General features: G+C 36.4%; 1 protein-coding gene and 1 non-coding gene across 5 annotated transcripts in view; one reads left to right on the top strand and one right to left on the bottom strand.

Moving 5' to 3' along the window:
* Positions 1-25,686, bottom strand: part of CASK (calcium/calmodulin dependent serine protein kinase) — a 392,463-nt gene that overhangs the window by 306,640 nt on the left and 60,137 nt on the right. For all 4 annotated transcript variants that reach the window (XM_025372348.1, XM_025372349.1, XM_025372350.1 and 1 more), the window contains exon 2: positions 11,783-11,895. In XM_025372348.1, coding sequence (XP_025228133.1) covers positions 11,783-11,895 — 113 coding nt within the window. The remainder of the gene's footprint in view (positions 1-11,782; positions 11,896-25,686) is intronic.
* On the top strand, positions 6,694-6,812 carry LOC112616641. Its single transcript, XR_003117684.1, has one exon. It is a non-coding gene; the product is annotated as a 5S ribosomal RNA (ribosomal RNA).

Below are 25,686 nucleotides of genomic sequence, written 5' to 3'. Positions count from 1 at the left end.
AAGCGATAGACTTTTTATATGTTAACCTTGTAACCTGCAACCTGCTATAATCCCTTATTTGTTCCAGGAGTTTGTTGTTGTTGATTCTCTGGGATTTTTGGGACTTTCTACATAGACAATCATGTCATCTCAGAACAAAGATAGTTTTACTTCTTTTCCCCCAATCCGTATAGCTTTTATTTCCTTATGTCTTATTGCATTAGCAAGGGTTTCTGGTAGGATGTTGAACAGGAGTAGAGAACAGGAACATTCTGGTCTTGTTCCCAATTTTAGGGGAAAAACATCTAGTTTCTCACCATTAAGTAAGATGTTAGCTGTAGGGTTTTTTTGTAGACGTTCGTTATCAAGTTGAGGGTGCTGGATTTTGTCAACTGCCTTTTCTCCATCTACTAATATGACCAAGTAATTTTTCTTCTTTAGCTTGTTGACGTGATGGATAACATTAATTGATTTTCAAATGTTGAACCAGTTTTGCATACCTTTAATTCCTTTTTAAGGCTGAACAATAAATATTCTATTGTATGTAATATTCATTTTGCTTACCCATTCATCAGTTGATGAACGTTTGGTTTGTTTCCACATTTGCCTGCTACAAATAATGCTGCAATGACTATTCACGTACCAGTTTTCGTGTCTACCTATGTTTTCAATGCTTTTGGGTATATACCTAGGAGGAGAATTGCTAGGTCATAGGGTGCTCTAAGTTCAACTTTTGAGGAACTGCCACACTTTTCAAGAGCGGTTACATCATTTTATATTCCCAATAGCAATGTACGATGGTTCCAAATTCTCCAAATCCTTGCCAACACATGTTACTGTTTGTTTTTGTTTTTTTTTGTTTTGTTTTGTTGTACTACAGCCATTTTAGTGGGTGTGAAGTGGTATCTCATTATGGTTTGGATTTCTATTTTCCTAAAAGCCAATGACACTGAATGTCTTTTCATGTGTTTACTGACCATTTGTAAATATTATTTGAAGAAATGTCTATTCAAATCCATTATCATTTTAATCAGGTTATCTGTTTTTATTTATTGTTGACTTTTAAAGAGTTCTCTGTATACCTGAGATACTAGATTATCAAATATATGATTTGCAAATAGTTCCCCCAATGCTGTGTATTATCTTTTTCTTTCTTTTTTTTGGGGGGGGTGGGGGCGACAGTCTCACTCTGTCACCCAGGCTGGACTGCGGTGGCATGATCTTGGCTCACGGCAACCTCTGCCTCTTGAGTTCAGGTAATTCTCATGCCTCAGCCTCCTGAGTAGCTGGGAAGCTGGGATTACAGGCATGCACCACCATCCCTGGCTAACTTTTGTATTTTTAGTAGAAACAGGGTTTTGCCATGTTGGCCAGGCTGGTCTCGAACTCTTGACCTCAAGTGATCTGCATGCCTCGGCCTTCCAAAGTGCTGAGATTATGGGCATGGGCCACCGCACCTAGCCTCTTTTTACTTTCTTGATAGTGTCTATTGAAGCATAAAAATTTTAAATTATGATGAATCCCATTATCTATTTTTTTTCTTCAGTTGCTTGTGCTTTAGGTGTAATAATGAAGAAACCATTACTCAATCCAAGGTCATAAAGATTTATGTCTATGTTTTCTCTAAAAATTTCATGGTGTTAACTCATACATTTAAATCTTTGATCTACTTTGCGTTAATTTTTGTATATGGTGAGGGGTAGAGGTCCATCTTCAATCTTTTGCATGTCAGCATCCAGTTGTCTCAATACCACTGTTTTGAATAAACGATTCTTTCTCCATTGAACAATCTTGGCACCACAGTTGAAAATTATTTGACTGTGAATATGTGGATTTACTACTGGATTGTTAATTCAATTTCATCAACCTATATGTCTATCCTTATGCCAGGATTACACTATGTGTATTGATGTAGCTTATAAAAAATTCTGGGCTGGGAGCAGTGGCTCATGCCCATAATCTCAGCACCCTAGGAGGTCGAGGCAGGTGGCTCATCTGAGGTCAGGAGTTTAAGACCAGCCTGGCCAACATGGCGAAACCCTGTCTCTACTAATAATACAAAAAAAATAGCCGGGTGTGGTGGCACACACCTGTAATCCCAGCTACTCGGGAGGCTGAGGCATGAGAATCGCTTGAACTCAGGAGGCGAAGGTTGCAGTGAACCGAGATTGCACTCTAGCCTGGATGACAAGAGTGACACTCCATCTCCAGAAAAAAAAAATTCTGAAATTGAAAAATGTGACTTTGTCCGTTGTTTTTCAGGATTGTTAAAGCTATTCAGGGTACCTTGTTTTGCCATGGAAATTTTTAGATCAGTTTGCCAATTTTTACAAAAAGCGCCAGTAGGGATTTTGAATCCATAGATCAATTTGGGAAATATTTTCACTTTACCATTAAGTCTTCTAGTAGACAAACATGAGAGATCTTACCATTTACTTAGGACTTCCTTAATTTTTCTCAACAATATTTATAGTTTTCCATTTATAAGCCTTGCACTTCCTTGGTTAAGTATCTTCCTAAGGATTTTATTCTCTTTGATGCTACGGTAAATGGAATTGCTTTCTTAACTTCATTTTTAGATTTTTCACTGCTTGTGTATAGAAATGCAATTGGTTTTTGTATATTGATCTTGTATCCTGCAACCTTGCTAAGCTCACTTATTACATCTAAGTCTTTTTGTGAATTTCTTTGGATTTTCATATATACATGATAATGTTATATGCAAATAGAGGGCATTTTAAGTCTTCCTTTTCAATCTGGATGCTTTTTAGCTTAAGCTATCTGGGCCTGGGTTTTCCTTTATGGGAAAATTTTGAGTACATATCAGTCTATTCTTATCACAGGTTTACTCAGATCTTCTATTTCTTCTTGAGTCAGTTTTACTCAAGAAGTATACTCAATTTTTATTTTTACCTTTTCAAAGAAACAATTTTTGGTTTTATTGACTTCTTCCATTGTTTTTTCTCGTCTCTATGTCTCCTATAATCCTTATTACTTCCTTATTTTTGCCTGTGAAGTTTAGTATTCTTTTCCAGTTTCTTAAAGTGGAAGGTTAAATTATTGATTTGAGCTCTTTCTTAATTTTCAATATAGGCATTTACAATAATAAACTTCCCCCACTCACTGCTTTTGCTGCATCTCATAAATATTGATATGTTATATTTTTGTTTTCATTCATCTCAGAGTATTTTTTAAGTATTCTTGTAATTTCTTCTTTGACCCACTGGCTACTATGTTAATTTCCACATCTTTGTGAATTTCCCAAATTTGTTTCTGTTATTGATTTCTGGTTTCATTCCATTGTGGCCAGAGAAGATACTTTGTATGATTTCAGATATTTTTTAATTGATTGAGACATATTTGACAGGCTAATGCAGTCTATCCTAGATAATGTTCTATGTGTACTTGAGAAGAATGTATAGTCTCCTGTTGTTGAGTGGAGTGTTATACAGATGTCTGTTAGGTCTTGTTGGTTTCTAGTGATGCCCAAATTCACCTTCCCTTTCTTTAATGATCTTCTGTTTAGTTGTTGAATCCATTATTAAGTCAGGTATTGAAGTCTCCAACTATTATTGCTGAATTCTCTATTTCTCCCTCTAATTGTCTTTTTCTGTTTCATGTATTTTGGAGCTTTGTTCTTAGGTGCATATATGTTTATAATTGCTAAATCTTCTTGATGGATTAATGCTGCTATTATTATAATATGTCCTTCTTTATCTCTAGTAACAATTTCTGTTTGATTATTAAATTTCTGATTTAATTATTAAAGTCTATTTCATCTGATATTAGTAATAGCCACTTCAGAGCTCTTTTGGTTACTGTTTGCACTGTATATCTTTTTCTACTCATTTACTTTCAACTTACATGTATTTTTAAAATCTGAAGTATGTCTCTTGTAGACAGCAAAAAACTACATGAGATACCATCTCACCTGTTTTTCATCCATGTTCCCAATCTCTGCCTTGTAATTGGAGTGTTTAATTCATTTATATTTAATATTATTACTGAAAAGGTACAATTTATGTTTGTAATTTTACTACTGGTTTTCTATCTGTCTTTTTTGTTCCTGTATTCCTCCAATACTGCCTCCTTTTGTGTTAAATAGATATTTTATGGTGTTCCACTTTGATTTCTTGTCATTCCTTTTACTATACTTTTACTATACTTCCTTTTACTATACTTAGAATGGCTATTATCTAAATGTTAGGCAGTAACAAATGCTGGCAAGGATGTAGAGAAAAGGTAACCCTCATACACTGTTGGTGAGAATGTAAATTAGTACAACTACCATGGAGAACAGTTTGGAGGTTCCTCAAAAAACTAAAAAATAGAGCCATCATACAATCCAGCAAACCCACTCCTAGGTATATACCCAAAAGAAAGGAAATCAGTATATCTAAGCGGTATCTGCACTCCCATGTTTACTGCAGCACTATTCACAATAGCCAAGACTTGGAATCAACCTAAGTGTCCATCAACAGATGAATGGATAAAGAAAATGTGGTACATATACACAATGGGGTACTATTCAGCCATAAGGAAGAATGAGATCCTGTCATCTGCAACAACATGGATAGGACTGGAGGCCGTTATGTTAAATGAAATAAGCCAGGCACAGGAAGACAAACATTGCATGTTTTGCTTATTTGTGGGAGCTAAATATTAAAATAATTGAAGTCAGGAGGATACAGGTAGAAGAGTGCTTACCAGAGACTGGAAAGGGTAGTTGGCAGGGGGACTGGTGGGAGGTGGGGAAAGTAGGGATGGTTAATGGGTACAAAAAATAGAAAGAATGAATAAGACCTAGTATTTGCTAGCACAACAGGGTGACTATAGTGAAAAATAATTTAATAATTTAATTGTACATTTAAAAATAACTGAAAGAATATAACTGGATTGTTTGTAACACAAAGGTTAAATGTTTGAAGTGATGAATACCCCACTTACCCTGATGTGATTGTGTATCAAAATATCTCATGTAACCTATAAATATATATATCTACTATATACCCATAAAAATTAAAAATTAAAAAAATTAATTTTTTTCTTTTTAGCATAAATAACGACTTTTAGTATTCCTTGTAGGGCAAGGAAGCTAGTGACAAATTCTACCAGTTTTTGTTTATCTGAAAATATCTTCATTTATCCTACACGCTTGAAGTATGTTTTTGCTAGATAAAGAATTCTTGGTAGATATTATTTTTCTTTTAGCACTTTGAATGTTACCCTGTTGCCTTTCAGTATCCTCGGTTTTTGAGAGAAATCTGCTGTTAATATTTTTATAGATCCCTTGTAAGTGATTTTCCAGTTCTCCCTTGCTGTTTTCAAGATACTCCCCTTGTCCGTAGCTTTTGACAGCTTGATTATGGTGTTTTTTTGCATTTATCCTACTTGGAGTTTGCTGAACTTATTGGTTGTGTAGATTTATGTTTTCATCAAATTTAAGAAGTTTTGGGCCATTATTTCTTCAAATATTCTTTCTACTCCTTTCTCTCCTTTCCTTTTGAAGTTCTCATTATGCATATGTTGGTATTCTTGATGGTATCCCCAGAGGTCTCTGAGGCTCTGCTCATTCAGCTCATTCTTTTATCTTTCAGTTCTGGAGACTAGATAATTACAATGAACCTATCTTCATGTCTTCTGGTTCTGATTCTTTATTCTGCCTCCTCATATATGCTGCTGAGCCTCTTTAGTTATTGTATTTTTCAATTCCAGAATTTTGATTTGATTTTCTCTTTTCATTTTTTATAGTTTCTATCTCATTTTTGATACTTTCTATTTGATAACTCTTTTTCTAGTAAGTCCAACATCTGGGCATCTGGGTTTGCTCAGGAACAGTTTCTATGGATTGCTTTCCTCCCCAAAGTATGAGCTACATTTTCTTGTTTCTTTGCATGCCTCATAATTTTTTGTTGAAAACTGGGTGTCTTAAATAATATTATGTGTCAACTCTAAAAATCAGAATCTCCTTTTCTGCAGGACTTGTTGTTGCTGTTTATTGTTACTCCTGCTCTTTGCTTAGTGATTTTTTGGGGGGAACACATTCTGCTGTCTGTATTCTTTTTTATGTCTCTGCTTGTTTAGCTTAGTCTTTGCTCCAGGGTTTTGTGGATGCGTAGGGCATACCTTCAACACTCACTCAGGGAGATCACATGTCTACCTTATCATTCAATTCCTGTTTGCATAGCCTGAAAGTCAGCTAGAGGTGAGAAATTAAGTCCTTCTTAGATTTTTCCTGAGCTTGTTCACAGTCTTATATATGTGCATGACTTTCTTAACATAATATTTTCTAGAGAATACATTGTAGCTTTTTCAAAGCCTCTATGGGCATCTCATTCCCTAGCTTTTTGTTTTAAGGTTTTAGGTTAGCTTTTTGTTTGCCCAGCTGTTATCTATGCCTCAGGCAGCAATGAAATTAAATAACTACCTCTAAAGGTTTTTGGCAAATGCCCCCAGAGGAAACTTTTTTCTGCACTGGGTGATCTCTGAGTCAGGCCAATTAAAGACAGTCTTGCAAGAGGGGTTGCTATAGTTGGGATGTCTGTCCCCTGAAACCTCATGTTGAAGACTGATCCCCAATGTTGAAGGTAGGGGCCCAATGGAGCTATCTGAGTCATGGGGGTGGATCCCTCATGAATGCCTTGGTGCCATCCTGGCAGTAACGAGTTCTCACTCTGTTAGTTATCATGAGAGCTGGTTGTTAAAAACAACCTAGTCTACAGCCATACCACCCTGAACATGCCCGAACTCGTCTGATCTCGGAAGCTAAGCAGGGTCGGGCCTGGTTAGTACTTGGATGGGAGACCGCCTGGGAATACCGGGTGCTGTAGGCTTTTGGGCTTTCTTTCTTGGCCGGGCGCCGTGGCTCAAGCCTGTAATCCCAGCACTTTGGGAGGCCGAGGCAGGCGGATCACAAGGTCAGGAGATCGAGACCATCCTGGCTAACACAGTGAAACCCCGTCTCTACTAAAAATACAAAAAACTAGCCGGGCGAGGTGGCGGGCACCTGTAGTCCCAGCTACTCAGGAGGCTGAGGCAGGAGAATGGCGTAAACCCAGGAGGCGGAGCTTGCAGTGAGCCGAGATTGCGCCACTGCACTCCAGCCTGGGGGACAGAGTAAGACTCCGTCTCAAAAAAAAAAACAACCTAGTACCTCTCATCTCTCTCTTGCTTCCTCTCTTGCCAGGTGATCTCTGTACACACTGGCTCCCCTTCCCCTTCTACCGGGATTGGAAGTTTCCTGAAGCCCTCACCAGAAGCAGATGCTGGTGTCATGCTTCTTGTACAGCCTGCAGAACCATGAGCCAAATAAACCTCTTTTCTTTATAAATTACCTACTCTCTGGTATTCCTTTATAAAAACACAAATGTACTGAGAAGTCTTCCAGGTAACTACCAGACAAGTAAAAAAATGACAATATTATGGGAATGCAGCCTTGGAGGAGCTCCATCCCCATTCAGCCTCCTTTGATGGCTGTCAAGTTGCTGGTTTTCACTGTGATTGTGAACTGTTTGTTTTCAAGGTTACTACAGAACTGGAAAAAAGGGGGAAGTAAATGGGACAAATTATTATACAATGCTATGAAGTTCACTGTTCTTACCAAGAATCAGTCAGTTTTCTTGAATAAATTATTCCTGGATAGCTGTAAGCCTTTGGTCAATCTCCAGAGCCCCGAACAAGTTGAGTCTGACATTTCTGTCAGTTTTCTCTTTTTTAAAAATTAAAATGAGAATTGTCAAGGTCCTTACTTCTTCAATTTCATTGATATCACCTACTATCTAAGACTTTAGAATGAGACATTCTTGAAGACTAAGCAAACTAGAACCCAAAATATACTCTTTCTAGAACACAACGTATAATACTCCCAAATAGAAATTGTTATTTTTGGACTTTTACAATAAACCATAAAGAACTGAGTCCTATCAAGAACTCAGAACTTTGATAATTTAGTTTCCAATTCTATATATCTTACTTTCCTTTAGTTTCCTTATTATAATTTGTCTGAATTAGTTTTGATACCTATTTTTAAAACAAAAAGTCTAATTTAATTAGTGGCTCAGTAGAATAAGAGACAAAAAGTATATTAATTAAAAGTTCAAGATAATAACCTAGGAAATTCATTAATGGAAGCTGTATATGTAAGTATAAAAAGTCCCCCATCAGAAGTCATATCCTAATATAAATTCATCCAGCTTTGATTTAGTAGAAACTTCTTATTCATCTCATGTTCATAACCATGAATTTCATTTTTCCATATATGTGAAAGGAGAAATTCTAAATCATTTAGGAATAATATACCTTTAAAAATAAACATAATTCTGCTTACAATTTCAAGGGATTATTGAATACTCGGCAACCTGCAAGTTAAGAAGTCCTATAAAATAAAAATGATAATTTTGATGGCAAAGACAGAGAACAGATATTCAAAAATATCTCATCTTTTATGAAATATCTCATCTTTAGCCTCATCAATTATAATATCTCATCTTCATTAGAGCAATGAGAATTTAAAATATTAAAACATGTACAGGTGGTCTCCAACAAATCAACACATTTCATTTCAAAAGTAAATTTGTGGGCTGGGAGTGGAGGCTCATGCCTGTAATCCCAACACTTTGGGAGGCCAAAGTGGGTAGATCACTTGAGCTCAGGAGTTTGAGATCAGCCTGAACAACATGGCAAAACCTCATCTCTACAAAAAATACAAAAAAATCAGCTGTATGTGGTGGCGCATGCCTGTAGTCCCAGCTATTCAGGAGGCTGAGGTTCAGGGGAGGATAACCTGAGCTCAGGGAGGTCGAGGCTGCAATGAGCCATGATTGCACCACTGCACTCTGGCCTGGGCAAGAGAGAGATCCCACCTCAAAAAAAATTAATTTGTAAATGATTTACTTCAAATTTATTACACATTGTTTTCCTAATAAAAACCATGTTATAAACAATGGTTGGAGACTATTAAAACATAGGTCCCTTAAGGCTAGGGGCTCTTTTTATTTATCGTTTGTATTATAATGACCTATTCAAATAAATAGCATATGGTAGGTTCTTAGATAACCCTTTAAAGACCTATTTCACTCAATAATGTATTTGAATACAAGTACACTAGGAAAACAAGAAAAAATATTGAGATAATAACAAAGAGCAAACAAACCACTAAGCCAAAAATAAAATAATAAAATGAAACAAAAAGGAAAGAATAAAGATAAAATAGATTTTAAATTATCTGTTGCTTAAGAGATAAGTTTATTTGGGAAAGAATGTAACAGTAAATCTAGATATTTCTAGATATTATTTGAACTTACGGATTCCTTTTTACTGTGTTAAATTTTATTTCAAAATATGTGTCTTCTTATGTAGCATCTCCTTCTATGCTAAGCCATGAATGACGTCATTTTTGGACCCTAACAATTTGTAAATGGACCAGAAGAGCAGAGGAGTTAAGATGTGTTGCCCATAGTGACTGGAAAAGGGTTGAAAGAAGTTGAGGGAGGGGAAGTCCTGTTCATAGAGACTTTATATAATGAAATAATTTACTATTTATTACATATATTATACATCTTATAATAAAATGTGTCCAAGTTAGAATCAAGACAGCTAGTATGAACATGAGCAATAGAGGGTATGGGAATCCCATTGCAAAAAAAAAAGGTGGAGGTGGTGGAGATGGAATTTTGATTGTTTCCTAACTTTATACTGAGTACTAAGTGGTTATGCTAAAGACGATGGAAAAACTTAATTCTGGTGCCATAAATATAAAGGGCCAATTGCCTATTTTCACTTGAATACCACTGAACTCTGACCAAAATCAGATAAAGTCATGAGTAATATCCCGAATCCAACTGGATATCATTTAATATCTATACGTTGTGGTCCTACCATATAGGAAGGATATGAAAAGAGCACAGGATTCTATTAAGTTCAAGGAGGCTTAAGAGGATGAGGGATCAATAGAATGGCTGGGTTTGTCTTCAGAATAGGACTTGAAGACATTTATATAGCCAAAGCAATGGCAAAGCAATGAAGGAGTGAGCTATAACTTCAGCGATAGACTCCCACATATTATATTAAATGAAGTCAGGACTTAATATCAGGTATATGAACTATATACTAAGTCCTCTCCCCTTTTGTAAATTTGGAATTTGACCCCCTGACCAAGTGACAAGAGACAGAGGTTCGCTTGGCATTCTGAGTCTGTAGCTCAAGAGATCTGGCTGAAGAAATCTGTCAATAAACAATCTCAGCCAATGAGAAGGTAAGTAACTGTTTCCTGAAAAAATATCTTTAGCCTGGAGAGAATTAGAATTTGGTACAACAATGAGGTAAGTCAAAACTCTGGTATTGATAATTTTGGGTTGAAAAAGAAGCTATTAATATTTGTTTTAATTATTTATAACAATGCTTATGAGAATTTGGCTTATATTATTCCAATTTAATATTGGTAATGGAGTAACTGACTTAGACTTGTGATTTAAAATTGGAATCTTACTAAGTTTATAAACAGCATCAGAACATATGTCTAATGAATTAGGTTTATACAAAATCACCTCAGTATTTGCTCAGACAACAGAGGTACAGAAAAATCAAACACAGAATATTAATCTTAAAGGCAGTTAAAAGTGTAAGGAAATATAATTTTGTTCTAAACTCTACTTAAAAGTCAATTTTAAATGTTGCTAGATTTATAAAATAATTTCTATTCAAAAGCAATAATAGCCAATTCCAGAGTATAAAACCATAAAATATAAAATCTCTAAATCTTACCATAATATTTTAAATATTAAAGCACTAAAAACAAATCAGTTAGTTATTCTTTGTGAGTAGCAACTTCTAAGAATCTTCCATAATCATTATATGAATAATAATAATTCAAAGGGTCACAAAAGTATTTAAAAGAAAAAAAGATCTCCAGGAACAGATTAACTCACAATTATGTGGGCTTCTACTTCCCAAGGTAAAATAACTGGACAAAATATAAATAGGCTACACTGCCCTAGATTTTCTAATCTAAATTATCAACTGTATTGCTCTTGGGATTAAAAAGGGAAGGACTAAAGAAGGATTCATTTTTTTACTGAACTGTGGAAAAGTGAAAAGTTAGTAATGGGCTAATTAGAAAAATTAATATCATGATCAATTGTGCCATCTGAAGTATGAGCATGTACGTCACAGTTACATGAAACTATGGCTTAAAAAACAAAAAAAAACTTTAAAATGTTTACGTACTGTTTATAAATATACATATAAATACGATTATCCATAATAATGTGTTGAAACAAAATTTTAAGTCCTGAAAGTCCTAACAGTACTGATCTTTCAAAGTTTTACACATATATCATATGTGACTTAAGCCAAATGTGAGATACGAATGTTTTAATTCCACTAAATCATAATCCTAAAGGTAGTAAGCGATGCATTTTGAGGTAACTAAGTTTCTTCTGAATCTTCAATTATCATCCTTGCCATTATTTCACCTCTCTCCTTTCCCATCCCATGACCCATGTCAGAGAATTCAAAATTAGACCCTAAAAAATAAATGTCCAGATTTTTGCTTTCTTCCTAGTCAAAAAACACAGGCCCATAGAAATCCTAGATGATTTTATAACTCTGTAAATTACCCTGTCTTTCAAATACTATGTCCTAGAATTCTGACAAACTAGAATAGAGTTTAAACTGTCTCCACCCACTTCCCTCTACATCACACCCTCTGCTTCCCCATCCCCAGATGAAGGTTAGGTTGGTAAATGGATTTTGGAGATGAAATAAAGCCAGACATCAAATAACTTACTTGAAATCCATCTCTTACCTTCTGTACTTAACCCTGGACTTGATGTGAACTTGGCTACATCAACAATTTTTACAGCAAATTGTTGCCCAGTTTCTCTGTTGATACATCGTCGTACAACACTGAAGGGACCCCTATAAAACAAAAAGTCAATTTTAATTCATTGATTTTCTTAAGTTCCTATTTCCCATTAATGTCTTACTGTTTCATCATCTACTAGAGCCATATTATATAACCACGAAGCCATTCTACTTTAGACTCCAAATTGAACATAGTTTTCAAAATAAAATTTAAGTAATATAACTGCCAACGTATTTTTTATAATCCATGAGGTAACAATTTAAAAAGATTACTAAACCATAAAATGACCAATAAATTTGCAATTTGCAGTAATTTTTAAAAAATTCTAAATAGTAGTCTTATGCTTAAGGCAAATAATGACTGTATAATTCTATGTAGATTATCAACATCTTAAACAAAATAAGTCCATAGTAATGGTGGTATTCTTATGAACCAGAAACTGAAGCCATTCTTGACACTTCCCTCTCATCTTACCCACCATTTACCTTATCTTCACTAACAAATTCTACTGAGTTTATCTCAAATATCTCTTGAACCTGTCCTCTTCTCTCCATGTCCCACATCCTACCATCTTCTACTAGAACTACTGAAAAACTTGTTTCTCCCATTCATTCTTGTAATGATATTTAAATGAAAATCTGATATGATATCTCTGTTTAAAACACCAGAGAGACAGAAAGTATTTGCAATACACAGTCCAAGTCAAGAACCAAAATATATAAGTAACTTCTAAATACAATAAGAAAACACACACACACACACACACACACACACACACACACTCCAATAAAATCTGGGCAAAGACTTGAACAAACACTTCACAAAGAGAAAGGCCTGCATGATTTGGTCTCCAACTACCTCTCCAGTTTCACCTGAAATCTGAGAAATCCTTAATTTTCCTCAAACTTCAAATTAGAATTGTTTGAAATTACCAGAGGAAGGGAAGTAATTTCTACGAGCAGAGCCACTGGTCTAGCTATTTGCTGACCCAGACCTCACAGTTGAATCAGCTGAGATGATTTAAAGATGCCAATACCCCAGCCCAGGGAACACGCACACGCACACACACACATGGTTCCTTGTGGTTAACAGTTATAAAAGAAATATCTGAACTCAATTAAGATAATCCAAAGATAGATGTGTGTGTGTTTGAATGACTATAAAATACAGAATGCAACAGTAATGTGATTGGTTTATTTGAAGGTTAATATGGTGGTCATTAAATACATGTGTACATGTATACATGTGTGTATTTTTCCCCTCCTGGGGAGAAGGCAAACAAACAAAAAAACCACCTTCATTGGCTTATTACAGGGACGAACAGTACACCTAGATGCATGTGCTCAATTAGCAGATAGAGAAAAGTTCTTTATATACAATACAATACTTGTGATACTGCTGGCCTTAAAGTTTGTCCTTCTTTCAACTACGGGACAAACTACTAAATTTAATCTTAGACTTAAACATTTATCCAAGATGACATTAATGCCATTATGAGGACATCAACTATACAACAGCTTCAAATCTCTCTTTTCAAGCAACTGAAATAAGCTAACCTGGGAGGAAAAGAAATGGTAATATAATGTATCTTTCAGAACTCTACAGAAAGAGGATCCTTTTGATAATCTCTCAAAACTGTTCAAAGATTTTCCTCTGTGAGAAGACAATATTACAAAGCTAGGGACAAACGTTTTCATTCTCAACCTGATGACTTACTTGTGATTACTTACCCTGACAATAGCAAGCAATTTCAGGAAATGCTTCACATAATTGGTTTTTGTCCACAAATAAACCCTTGGGACTCTATTTATGTATACATTTGTGTAGTCTGCTTCAATTCACTATATCTTTTTGGAAACTTCCCAAGACCTGTACGTGGGGTTGATTGTTCACGGTCAATCGAGTCAATTCTTTACTTTTTCCTGCTTGAACAAAGGTGAGGAAGAAAGCATAGCTTCTCCCCCCTTTTCTTTTAGTAACAATAAAATTAATAGAGCTAGGGAGAAAAGAGAATACTTAGACAACAAAACACAAACTTTTAAAAATCTGTGAATAAAAACCAAATCAAATCCCCAATTCTTTAATTTTGTAATATGAGGCAAAGAAAATAATTATATCTATGAACTACTGAAGACCTGAAGACAGGTTACAAGTAAAGCATTTTAAAGGTCTGTCTGTCAATGACATCCAGGGAGTTAATCAAATTTAACACCCTAAAAAGATACCAAAATATATTTTGAGGTTTTTGTGATTTAACCCATTAACTGGAAACTCAGCAGAAACTGATAAAAAATCTAAAATTTGGCTCGGTTTCCCATCTTAAAAAGGGAGGAGTGATAAAGTAGTGTGACACACCTACTATATTACCCTTATTACTTATGCTTCCATGACAGCTTAGAGAACAGCAAAAATTCAGGAGGTATAGGTTTCAGTCTGCCCTGTACCTTTTATTGATGTTCGAAATTTCACCCTTAAAAATTTAAATCTAAGGTATAGTCAGTTCTTGAATATTTATGTGGGGGAAAATACTGGTAGAGATAGTTATAAGCCATCATCATAAACAACTATCTTTCTCATATTTCCACTAATTATGACCACAGTATTAATAAAAATGGAATAAGATAATTGACAGCAATCCAGATTTAATGAAATATATATTATTTATTCAACTTTTTACAAACTCTGAATATTGACTGGGATGGTAACACAAGGTTCTACTTGAGGCAGATGGCTGCTTACAGCAGTCTATGTTTTTAAGCAAAAATGTCAATTAAACCAGAATATGTTGGAAGCGAATATCACTATAATATCCCCTAAGGTTTTGAAAAGAATTCAACTGTGTCCCTATGCAGACACAGAATAATATCCTCTAGTTTTCATTTATGTGAAGAAAACCGAAGTCTAGGAAATAATTCTGATAACAAAGGTAAATACACCAAAATAAGACCAGAATTAAATGAAATTATGCTAGAATATAATATGTTGGTTTCCAGGATCATGGGATAGATTGAGCACAATGTATCTAATTTATTTCCCTATCCAAACTCCACTAAAATGATACCAAAGGGGTTTTAAAAAAGGATTGGGAGAACAAGAGAGGAGATGATAGTAATAATTAAATTTGGAATTCAAGAAAGCAGATGGAGAGTAGTAATTGACTTAGCAGACCTGGGAAAGCTGAACTGCAAAGAGAAAATAAGGAAAATTCAGAACCAAACCCATCTATACTGTAGAATCCTCAAGAAACTCATGAATGGGTTCCAGATAACTCTGGAACTGGAAGTGAAGAGAGGGTAGAGTTAAAATAGCAAGGTTTGAATGAAACGTGTTAGAGAAGCAGTTAGAGCCCTAGGTGGTCTCCTGTACTCCATACCATGGATAACTGCCGCTCCCTCATCCCAACAAGTTAATTCTCTGGAAAGAGTAAATAAAACATAGGGTCTCAGAAAAAAATTAGCCAGGCGTGGTGGCGGGCACCTGTAGTCCCAGCTACTTGGGAGGCTGAGGCAGGAGAATGGTGTGAACCCGGGAGGTGGAGCTTGCAGTGAGCCAAGATGGCGCCACTGCACTCCAGCCTGGGTGACAGAGTGAGACTCTGTCTCAAAAAAAATAAAAAAATAAAAATAGGGTCTCAGAACTGGAAACACAAGGCTGTTGAGGAAGTGGGTATTATATGAAAAGCTAGGGTATTATGTGGTCACATATACACTAAACACAGACAGCTCGAGTCCCTTTTTGAGTAATGGGAGAATATTGGAAGCCAGATCTTTACCCTTAAGGCAATAGATATGAAAGACTTTTCTATATCTGACTAGCTCAGAAAAAAAGACCTAAAGATAATGAAGAGGTTCTCCAAGCTACTCAACTAGATCATCCTCCAGCAAAATCCAAAGTCAACAGGTTCACTTGCACCTTCGGAGCTCTCTTAATCAGCTTTGAGGCCCTCTATTACAGAGTTTCCAATATCAGCACTATTAACATGTTGAGCTAGCTAATTTTTTGTTGCGCAGGGATGTCCTATGCATTGTAGGATGCTCAGCAACATTCCTAGCCTCTACTTACTAGATACTAGTAGCATAGCACCCCCTCCAATTTTAACCACCAAAAAGGTCTCCAGATATTGCCAAATATCCTCCTGGGGTGGGGAAGGTTCAAATTGCCCCCAGTTGAGAACCACTGTTCTATTCCTAATCATGAGTATACAACAACTAAGGCTCCTAAGACATCTGAAGAGTCTCTAATTTGGAAGACAGAACCAAAAACAAACAAAAAGAGCAACTTAGAGGAAACACACTATACAATAAGACTTCAAATTACCATTAATATCCTCAGAAAGATATCACAATTGTGAAACAAAAACCAGAACTTTCAGAAAACAAAAGAGCCCTTGAAAAACACCCAGAGAAATTTATCAATAGAAGCGTTGGCCGATAAACTTGGGAAAAGCAGAGCATAAATAACAAAGAAAATGAAGGGGAAGAAATTAAAGGAATAATCCAAGAAAACTTCCCAGAATTTAAATCATGAGGAGCTCAAATTAAAAGGACCCACCAAGTACTCAGCAAAATAAATGACCCATATCCATACACACACTACTGTGAGATTTAAAATCACTGTGGACAAGGAGATTGTCAGGTTTCCAGAAGTGGGGGTAAAGATGTGCAGCGAGGAAGGATGACACAATTCACCCAGAAGAGCTTTGGATCTCTCAATGGCAACACTAGAAGACAATAGAGCAACACCATCATAATCATGAAGGAAAATGATTTCTAATCTTGAATTCAACATCCAGCCAGACCATCAATAACCATAAGGACATTTCCAGACACAAAAAAGCTCAATAAATTACTTGCCATGCATACTTTCTGAAGAAATTATTGTAGGATGTGTTTGCTAAAATAAGAGTAGACCAGTAAAAAGCCTGCCTGGAGACAGCAAATAGGAGATCCAACACAGAAGAGAGATGAAGGGAATCCCCAGGAATGCAAGGAAGGGAAATCTTGGGCTGACAGCTGTGCCTCAGGCACAGAGGACAACCAGTCCAGACTGAGAGCCATAAGTTTCCCACTGCCACGGGCCACCTTTTAAACCTGAAAACAGAATAGTTAGGTGAGCTGGATCCAGATTCTTCCATTTTTCTTTTCCTGACAATGGGTTGAGGAGATTTCTGCCCTTCTCTGCTGCCTAGACTAGCAGAGGACTCTAATTTAACCCTACAGCAGTGCCTGCTTTGATCTATTCCTGAGAATGGGAGGCAGGCATCTGGAAGCTGAAGAGCAGGAAATGCAGGGCAACCATTGCCCCCCACCACATTCCTGCTGGGTGCTCAGTACCTCCCCCTATCCTGCACTACAGCAGAAATGTCCTGCCTGTGAAGAGCCCCTTGTCTTGGGATTTATTTGTGCATGACCTTGGGATTTATTTGTGCATGTGCCAACCGACTTCCCAGAATGGGCTCCTAACCACTCTCAGAACATCTGAAGCCAGACTGTGAACAAGAGCTTGTTCAGCTTCTCTTCTCCTAAGTCTTCATACAATAGTAGTAATATTGTCCTTTTTTTACCCAGATAAGTTTGTGTTTGCTACTCAGTTCTAAAAGATTAAACAATATACTCCTTAGAGATACAAACATAGGGGGTAAAGCTATAAAGAGAATTTTAAAAGATTAATATAAAAGGCAGGATAGTGGTTTGAGGGGGAGGGAGTTGCGATTGGGGAAGAGCACAAAGGGCTTTTGAGGGCACTTCAAAAAAACACTGCATCTCAAACATAATAAAGTCAATATGAATTGTCAGTTATCATTTTTTATCTAATTGTAATAAACTTAAAATAATACTTTGAGTTGCAACACGTAAACTTTGGAGTTACATGTTAAATTTTCACCCTATGAGAGGTCTATAAACAAAAACACATCATGTCTCAGGAAACCTTTAATAAACGTGGTGAAATTTCCGTCCATAACACAAGCCTGGAAGCCCCATTACATTTATAATGAATTGTGCAATGTACCACAAGATACGTAGGAAAACCGTGAATGATTTAAAAAAGAAAAGACAAAGATAGGGAAAGTGAAGGCCAAGAACAAGTTTTTACACACATATACACACAACACAGACACAAAGCTGATACACAGCTGATCCTCATTACATTGCACAGTGCATGTTTGTAAATTCACCTACTTGGTAAAATTTACTTATAACCCCCAAATCAATAGTCATGGCACTTTCAGTCGTTTACAGACACGCATGTAACGGTGAAAAATTTGAGTCACCCAATGTGCATGATGCCAGCTGAAGGCAAACAAGATGATGCTCTGCCTTCTTGTTTCAGCTCTCATGCCATCAACAAGTGATCTTTCCAAAATCTATTTAGAGCATTTTTTGTATTTTGTGCTTTTTCTTGGTGATTTTGCTGTTTAAGATGGTCGCCAAGCATAGTGCTGAAGGGACTGTCTAGTGTTCCTAAGCACAAGAAGGCTGTGATGTGTCTTATGGGGAAAATATGTGAGTTAGAGAAGGTTCCTTCAGGCATGAGTTATAACAATGTTGGCTGTGAGTTCAATGTTAATGAATCAACAGTATATATTACATGCAGTATCTTTAAACAGAAGCACACATAAAACAAGGTTATATATTGATCAGTTGATGAAAATGTTGTGACCAGAGGTTTGAAGGAACCCAACCCTGTATTTCCCCTAGGAGCAATGGTTCAGTATTGGTTCATTCAGCATTCATGGTAACTTTATAGAACACAACTACCATGAATAATGAAAATAAACTGTGTGTAGTCACATATATACACACACATACATGCATTTATATTATTTCATATATACTTATAATATGTAATGTTATATTTATGTGTGTGTATTCATATTAAAATATAAACTTAATGAGTGCCCAGTACATACTAGGCCCTCAAAAAATATTTGGTGAATGATGTAAGAAAAATGACAAACTAGAAAAGAATAAGCCATTGATATATTTATTAAATAACAATTTTATGTAAGTATATAAAGTTTTGAGAAATCATGGTGCTTCTAGATATTTCTCTACCCATTTTCTAAATCTGTATCTTTCTACTACTTTTTACACAGTTCTGACGTTAAGAATTGAGGAACATCGATGATGGGTGGGTAAAAAGGAAACAAAGCTAAAATAAAATAACTATAAATGACAACATTAGCAGTAAGAATAAAATCTTGAAAACTATAGACATACATAAATTTATATAAAAACTATACCAATGAAAGATAACGATGGTCTGTTCCCTCTTATTTCAACACTATTTAGGGTAGTCATTGCCACTAAAGAAGAGCTTATGCATATAATTTCATCAATAAATCCTCTCCTTGTCTTCCTGTGCTCTGTGATAGCTTTGTGAAAGCTTTTCAACCTAAAGGTTTACAAAATCAGCTGTGACAATGATTATCGTAGTAATCAATGTGATAGCGGGAAGGGAACAGAGATGCTGTCCTGACACTTTTTAACACTTCTGGTACCCATCCCCAGGCTCCAACACATGTGCTTACATACATTCACCAAGCTGAGTTGCTTTAGGTACAGTGATTAAACCAAAGAAAAAAAATTTTCCTACTCATTGCTACTGCAAAAAACACACACGAAATGGAAAATTATGAAAATAAAAGTCTCAGGAGCTGTTGCCTAAATGTTAACAATTAAAGACCTGACAAAGGAATTAAGCGCAGTATGATTCAGATCATTCCTTGAAAATAGAAGGGGGAGGCTTATTTGAAACAGCTAGCAATGAATCTCCAATAAGCTAACAGAACAAATCTAGCTCACCTGTCAAAGCTGAACAATTCAGAGTTAAGACTAGCATTTACTAACTCAGTACTTATATTGACATAATTAGTACCTCTGTCACACCTTGATACTTCAGTGAAGTTTAGTAGACCTCACTTTAGATTTCATGTAGCACACCATCTTCTGGTCTGAGTCTACCTATAACACACTCATCATTTACTACTTCTATGAGAGGACTGCTGGTCACATAAGCCAATTTCTTCTCAAAGTAAAGGTTCTGGAAAATTTGATTTTTGTGTGTGTGTGTGTGTGTGTGTGCGCGCTTGCGTGTGTGAAAAAGGCTGGGGTTAGAGCCAATGTAGAGGGACATCGATTCTAGGTCTTTGTTAGCTCATACTTGATGGAGGATATATCAATAACTATTAATAAGAGGATAAAAAAGATTTTTTATAACATAAGAAATGTGAAGAAGGAGATTAGACATGGATGGAAAGAAACAAGCAAGAAAATATATAAAATATATGAAGATAAACACATTACAAAAGTGAGAATTCTCACTTAGTTTTACACACTTTAAGCAATCTTAGCTAAATCACAAATACATATTAAAGCACTAAGATTTTAAAAATTCTACTGACATTTGCATTTTATCTTATTTACCTCATTTCCCCAATGAAAATAAGACAAAGACTATAAAGAATAAACAAGAAAAAAGATTAATAAAGCAATTCTTGTCCTCAGGGAACTTCCAATCTAGTAGGCCGCTGTTGACATATGTGTGTGTGTGTATATACACACATATATAATGTATATATACATATATGTATATAATGTATATATAATGTATGTATACATACATATATGTGTATATAATGTATATATGTGTATATACATATAATATAGTATAATATATAGTATATATAATATATTGTGTATATATGCATACATTATATAATGTGTATGTATATAGAATGCATGTACATATAATTATATATAAATATACATATACATATATAGATACATGTATACATACAGTATATATGTGTATATACTGTATATATATGCATATATATGTACAAAATCTATGGATAGCATGGTACTCAAAATCTATGGATAGCATGGTACTCAGAGAAGGCCTCTATGACATACGGACATCCTGGAGGGCTTGGAACAATGAGTAGGAGTTTTTTGGGCTAAGCAGGGAAAGGAAAGGATTCCAGAGCTAAGTAATAGCCTGTGCAACAGCCTACAGCCAAGTCAAAACACAGGGCGCAGTGTTTTGGGCCCTGGCAGGGCACAGTGGCTCATGCCTGTAACTCTAGCACTTTGGGAGGCCGAGGTGGGCATACCACTTGAGGCCAGGAGTTCGAGACCAGCCTGGCCAACATTGTGAAACTCTGTCTCTACTAAAAATACAAAAATTAGCTAGGCATGGTGGTTCACGCCTGTAATCCCGGCTACTTGGGAGGCTAAGGAAGGGGAATCGCTTGAACCCGGGAGGTGGAGGTTGCAGTGAGCAGAGATCATGCCACTGCACTCCAGCCTGGGCAACAGAGCAAGGCTCTGTCTCAGAAAACAAAACAAAACAAAACCCACAGTGTGTGCTGGGCACTTTAAGCTATTTGGTACTGCTAGCATGAAAAACTGGAGGGTGAGAAGTGGCTAGAAAGGGAAAAGAGGGCCAAAGATCACTATGACAGAGAGTGAGAGACGTTGTGGAGTGGGTGGGAGCCACTCAGGAAGTTACTGCGTTAGCCCAAGCAAGAGGTGATAAAGTAAAGGCGACAGACAGATACTTAAGAAAATAAATTCACAAGATAACACAGTGAATGATTAGCTAGAGGGTGGTTGGGGTTGAGTCGTAAGAAAACTTACAAATTACTGGCAACAGTTACTGGGTGAATGATACCACCAAATGAGAAAGAAATTACAAGAGAAAGAACTGACAGAAGGCTGAGAAAGAAACAAAGCACATGGCTATGTTTGGAAAATACTGGTTTCCATGGAATATCCAGGCAGAGATTTATAGAGGGCATACAGATAGGAGTATAAAGTTCAAGGAAGGGGTCATGATAATGAAGACATCAACAACTGTCATTTATAATATAACATGTCAGCAGCAAGCATGCTGCCAAGAAGTTTACATAGATTCTCGTTTTTTATCATAATTTATTTGTCATCATAGCTAATACAATACCAGCCTCATTTTATAGATAGGAAACTGAAGCTCAGAGGTTGTCTGTGGTCAAACAGTGGAAGTTAGAGCTAGGGCTGGAGCCTAAACATATGGAACTTCGAAATCTAAATTCTTAACCTCTATACTCCCTAGGTAGCATGAGTGAATGAGAGGTAATTGAAGCCATTGCTGTTAATGACAGCACTTAAGAATAAAGAGGACAGACCCCAGAAAACATGAATATATTCCCAAACCCCTCCCCAAGGGACTGCTGGACACATCCCCATAGAAAGATTATAAGAAGCCCAGAAAGGAAAAAGAAGTGCGAAAGGCAAGCTCTTAGGGTACCATATCTTGTGGAAATAACAAACAGGAAGGCCTAGCAGGGTCTGCCCTAAATAGGAACACTCCTCTTAAGGCTGGTGCAAGAAAACCATAACTTTCATTTTTATGTTAAGAGCTATACATTCACATTTTGTTATTTTCTAAATGTGGGCCTATACATCGAAATTGGCCCAATGAAAATATTTAGTGGAGAAACAACTTTTTTGAAACTCACTACTGACCTTTTTCTCCTCCTCTTCACTCCTCCTTCTCTACTAGTGTTCATAAACCTAATTACTTTTAACTAGTACCTAGCATTATCACAATTGTCAAATTCTCTGTGCATAATCCACACTTTGTCAATGGAAACTAATAATTATGGAAGTCTGAAGTTACACTGAAAATCATATTTGTAAGGGGTGTGCTCTGTTAATATGCCACTAACATAGGTTGTTTTCCAAATGCTACATTATCCTATAATAGTATTGTTGCAAGCCATTAATCACAACTCTGCAACTAGGGGGCGGAGGTTAATATCTGCACTCTGAAGTTGTTATCCTCCTTAACAGATTTTTATTTCAGTGACACTTCTGTGGAATACTGTTAATCTCTTCTCATTTAAAACCATGTTTTAAAGATCTCCATAACCAGGTAAACCTACTTCTAAATTAAATAAAATTAAATTATCTAATTTAAATAAGCTAGTGAAAGAGATCTTAAAGCCACCAATATGCCTCTCTTTATTCATTTCAGTTGCATCAGGAGTATACAAAATTACACTGTAAAACAGAAACAAAAATGTAATTACCTAACACTCTAAGTCAGGGTTTCCCAAATTGGCATCTTGTGGAGTCCTTAAAGAATGAAAGTTTCTCGTTCAAGTAAGTTTGGGAAAAACCATATAAAATACCTACCTCTTGCCCCCATACTCATATTACACCTTAGCAGTCCAGTCTTGTGGTTAAGAAACCTCTCTCTTCTGTCACACTCCACCCCATTGCCCATGTAGCATTTATTATCAGTGGACTTTGGACATGATAACCTAAATTTTAGTATGTATAACAACAACACAAATACAAATTATGAAATTGAAACAGTTAAGAACCTTCTGATTTCAAACAACTTTTTTCTGTAACAAATATTCCCTACCCAAATGTGGCATGGAAATTGTCAATTAAATTCTTATGGGGGTAATCCAATTGTTTGCTTAGTAAAGGATGGAAAAGATTTAACTATGCAATTTAAATGCCTATTCATTAATACTCCCAAAAGTAATTTATTTTTTTACAATTGTTAATATAAGCATATTCAGCAGGCAATAATGCAACCTCTGGTCTTTTAACCAAAAAACACTTAACACAAAGGCAAAGCATGCAAAGGAAATAACCATTTACACCCAATTACTCAGCTCAGTGCAGGGCAGCAGAAAATAGGTTTTGAATCATAATTGTAGTAATCTGTTTCTAGGTCTAAAGACAAAGTAGATGATCTGGAAAATAATTGCTTTAGGGAAAAAAAATTTGAAAATAAGAGTATAGTGGATGTAACTGTTTAGGCAACATAGTAAAATCAAATATCTAAACACTTGGGGAATTTTTCAAGTTAGGTAAGAAACCAAAGTCCATGCATGTGAGTATGCAAGTTAGTGATGCTCACTTTTAACCAGTTTCCCATGGATGGACCAACCTCTCAGTCTCTGTAATGACTCCTGCTAATCAATAAGGCATGGAAGACAAGAAGAGAAAGGGCAATCATATCCCCCAAAACATCTGAGTGAACTGAGCTTTCTAATCTCTCCTCTCGCTATCTCAGTTGAAGGCAACTCCGAATTTCCTTCTGACAGCTTAGCCAAAAATTATGACACCATTCTTGACCCTTTTTTTTCTCTGACATTCTAGTTCATTAGGAAATGCTCTTAGCTCTACTTTTCTGAGATCTTCTGTCTTTTCATTTGTTTCAAGAAAATTTGCAACTGACTGTTGGATAAATTGTATGACAGCTGAATTAAAAACCTCATCAAATTCCCATATCTGATTCAACTGGGTATTGGAATCAGTTGATGTCTTTTTTCATTCATATTGTATCCTAGATAGTTTGTGATGCTTGCTATGACAAGTGGTTTTCAATTGTATTCTGAATGTTTTGCTTATTGTTAGGAGACTTGATGACAAGATCTTCTATTTTAGCAGGATGGTAACCCTGCTTAGGTTTAGTGTGTAGGTTCTAGACTACTTTTGTGGGCTTCAGTTCCAATGACAGTTTAGTTTTCTGAGCCCTCACAATGCTATTTTGGTGTGCTTCATTCTCCTGGTGATGTTGGGACTCCCACTCAATCCCTGCTGATGCCATCTGCAAGGACAAAAGGTACTTCCCAGGGCCACTTGCTATTGCTGGGAAACCTTGAAGGGGAGGGGGTCACCTACTGGGGCCTGGGTCTCCTTAAGCCATGAGGTGGAGGACAGGAAGACACATGGTTTCGCTGCTGTTGCAGCTGCTTACTGCTCCCTACAGAAGAAACCACCTGCTAGGGCCAGTTGGGAGCAAAGGCAGTATAGCCTGGGCTTTGCTGTTGCTGCTGCTGTCTACAGAGCAGACCATAGGGGCTGAAATGGCCTGGTCTTCACCATACTTGGCAGAACAAACCACCCGTCATGGCCCCAGTTGTAGAGCAGTGAGTGGGAGGGCCAGGGGCTTTGCTGCTCCTGCAGCAACTGGGGCCATAATAGGGACAGATCAGAGTACCCACTATAAAACAGTGGGGATGAGCACTCCCACTTAGTTCTTTGTTGGGCTTTCCCTTTCCTGGTCCTTTGGCCAGAAAAAGCAGGCTTTTTGTTCTGTTTTCTTTGCCCACTGGTGATTCTGGGTTGCAGGTATCTCCAGCACCCAGTCTAGGAGAAAATGGGAGATTAAAAGAAAACCCAGTGAACTTGCACTCATTGTCCTCAAACCTCTAGTCCTGAGGTTCCTAGCTACTCTGCTTTCTTCCTAACTTTCAGAATCCCTTTATTGCTGTCAGTTGAATAATTTCCAGGACATTTAGTTATATTTATAGAGGAAGGAAGGGGCAGTGAAAAGTAAGTCTACGCCTTTTTGTTCTGGAAACGGAAATCTGTGCATTTTCAACCTATTTTATTCTGGCTAGCATTAGGAGTCCATTCTTTTTGTTGTTGTTGTTGACAATCCCTATTACAGAAGGAGTCCAATCTATTTAAAATGAGAGTACAAGCTACAGTTCTTTTACGATCAACATACTCAGTTAAAAATGGCAGGCATTAAACTCATCAGGTCCATAATGTAGTCTTTCAGGATTCCTGGCTCTACTTTAGAATTTTAGGGTCTCAAACAACTGATGTTTCTCAATCTTTTGGGGTTTGATGAATACCAACTAACCAAAGCATACTAGACTAGGGGTTCTGCTCTGTTGTCTCCTCATGCACACACATATACATCCTCACTCACTCACCCTCACAGTCTTTCTGAGTCAAAAAGGAAATCTAACATTGCCACAGTCTATTTAGCATATAAAAGTCACGGCACACTATTTGGGAATTGGTGTTTTTAATAACAATTTCATC

The sequence above is a fragment of the Theropithecus gelada genome, chromosome X, assembly GCF_003255815.1.
Source record: "Theropithecus gelada isolate Dixy chromosome X, Tgel_1.0, whole genome shotgun sequence".
Lineage (NCBI taxonomy): Eukaryota > Metazoa > Chordata > Mammalia > Primates > Cercopithecidae > Theropithecus > Theropithecus gelada.
The sequence above is the reverse complement of the archived record's forward strand: the minus strand, read 5'-3'. Positions and strand labels throughout refer to the sequence as shown.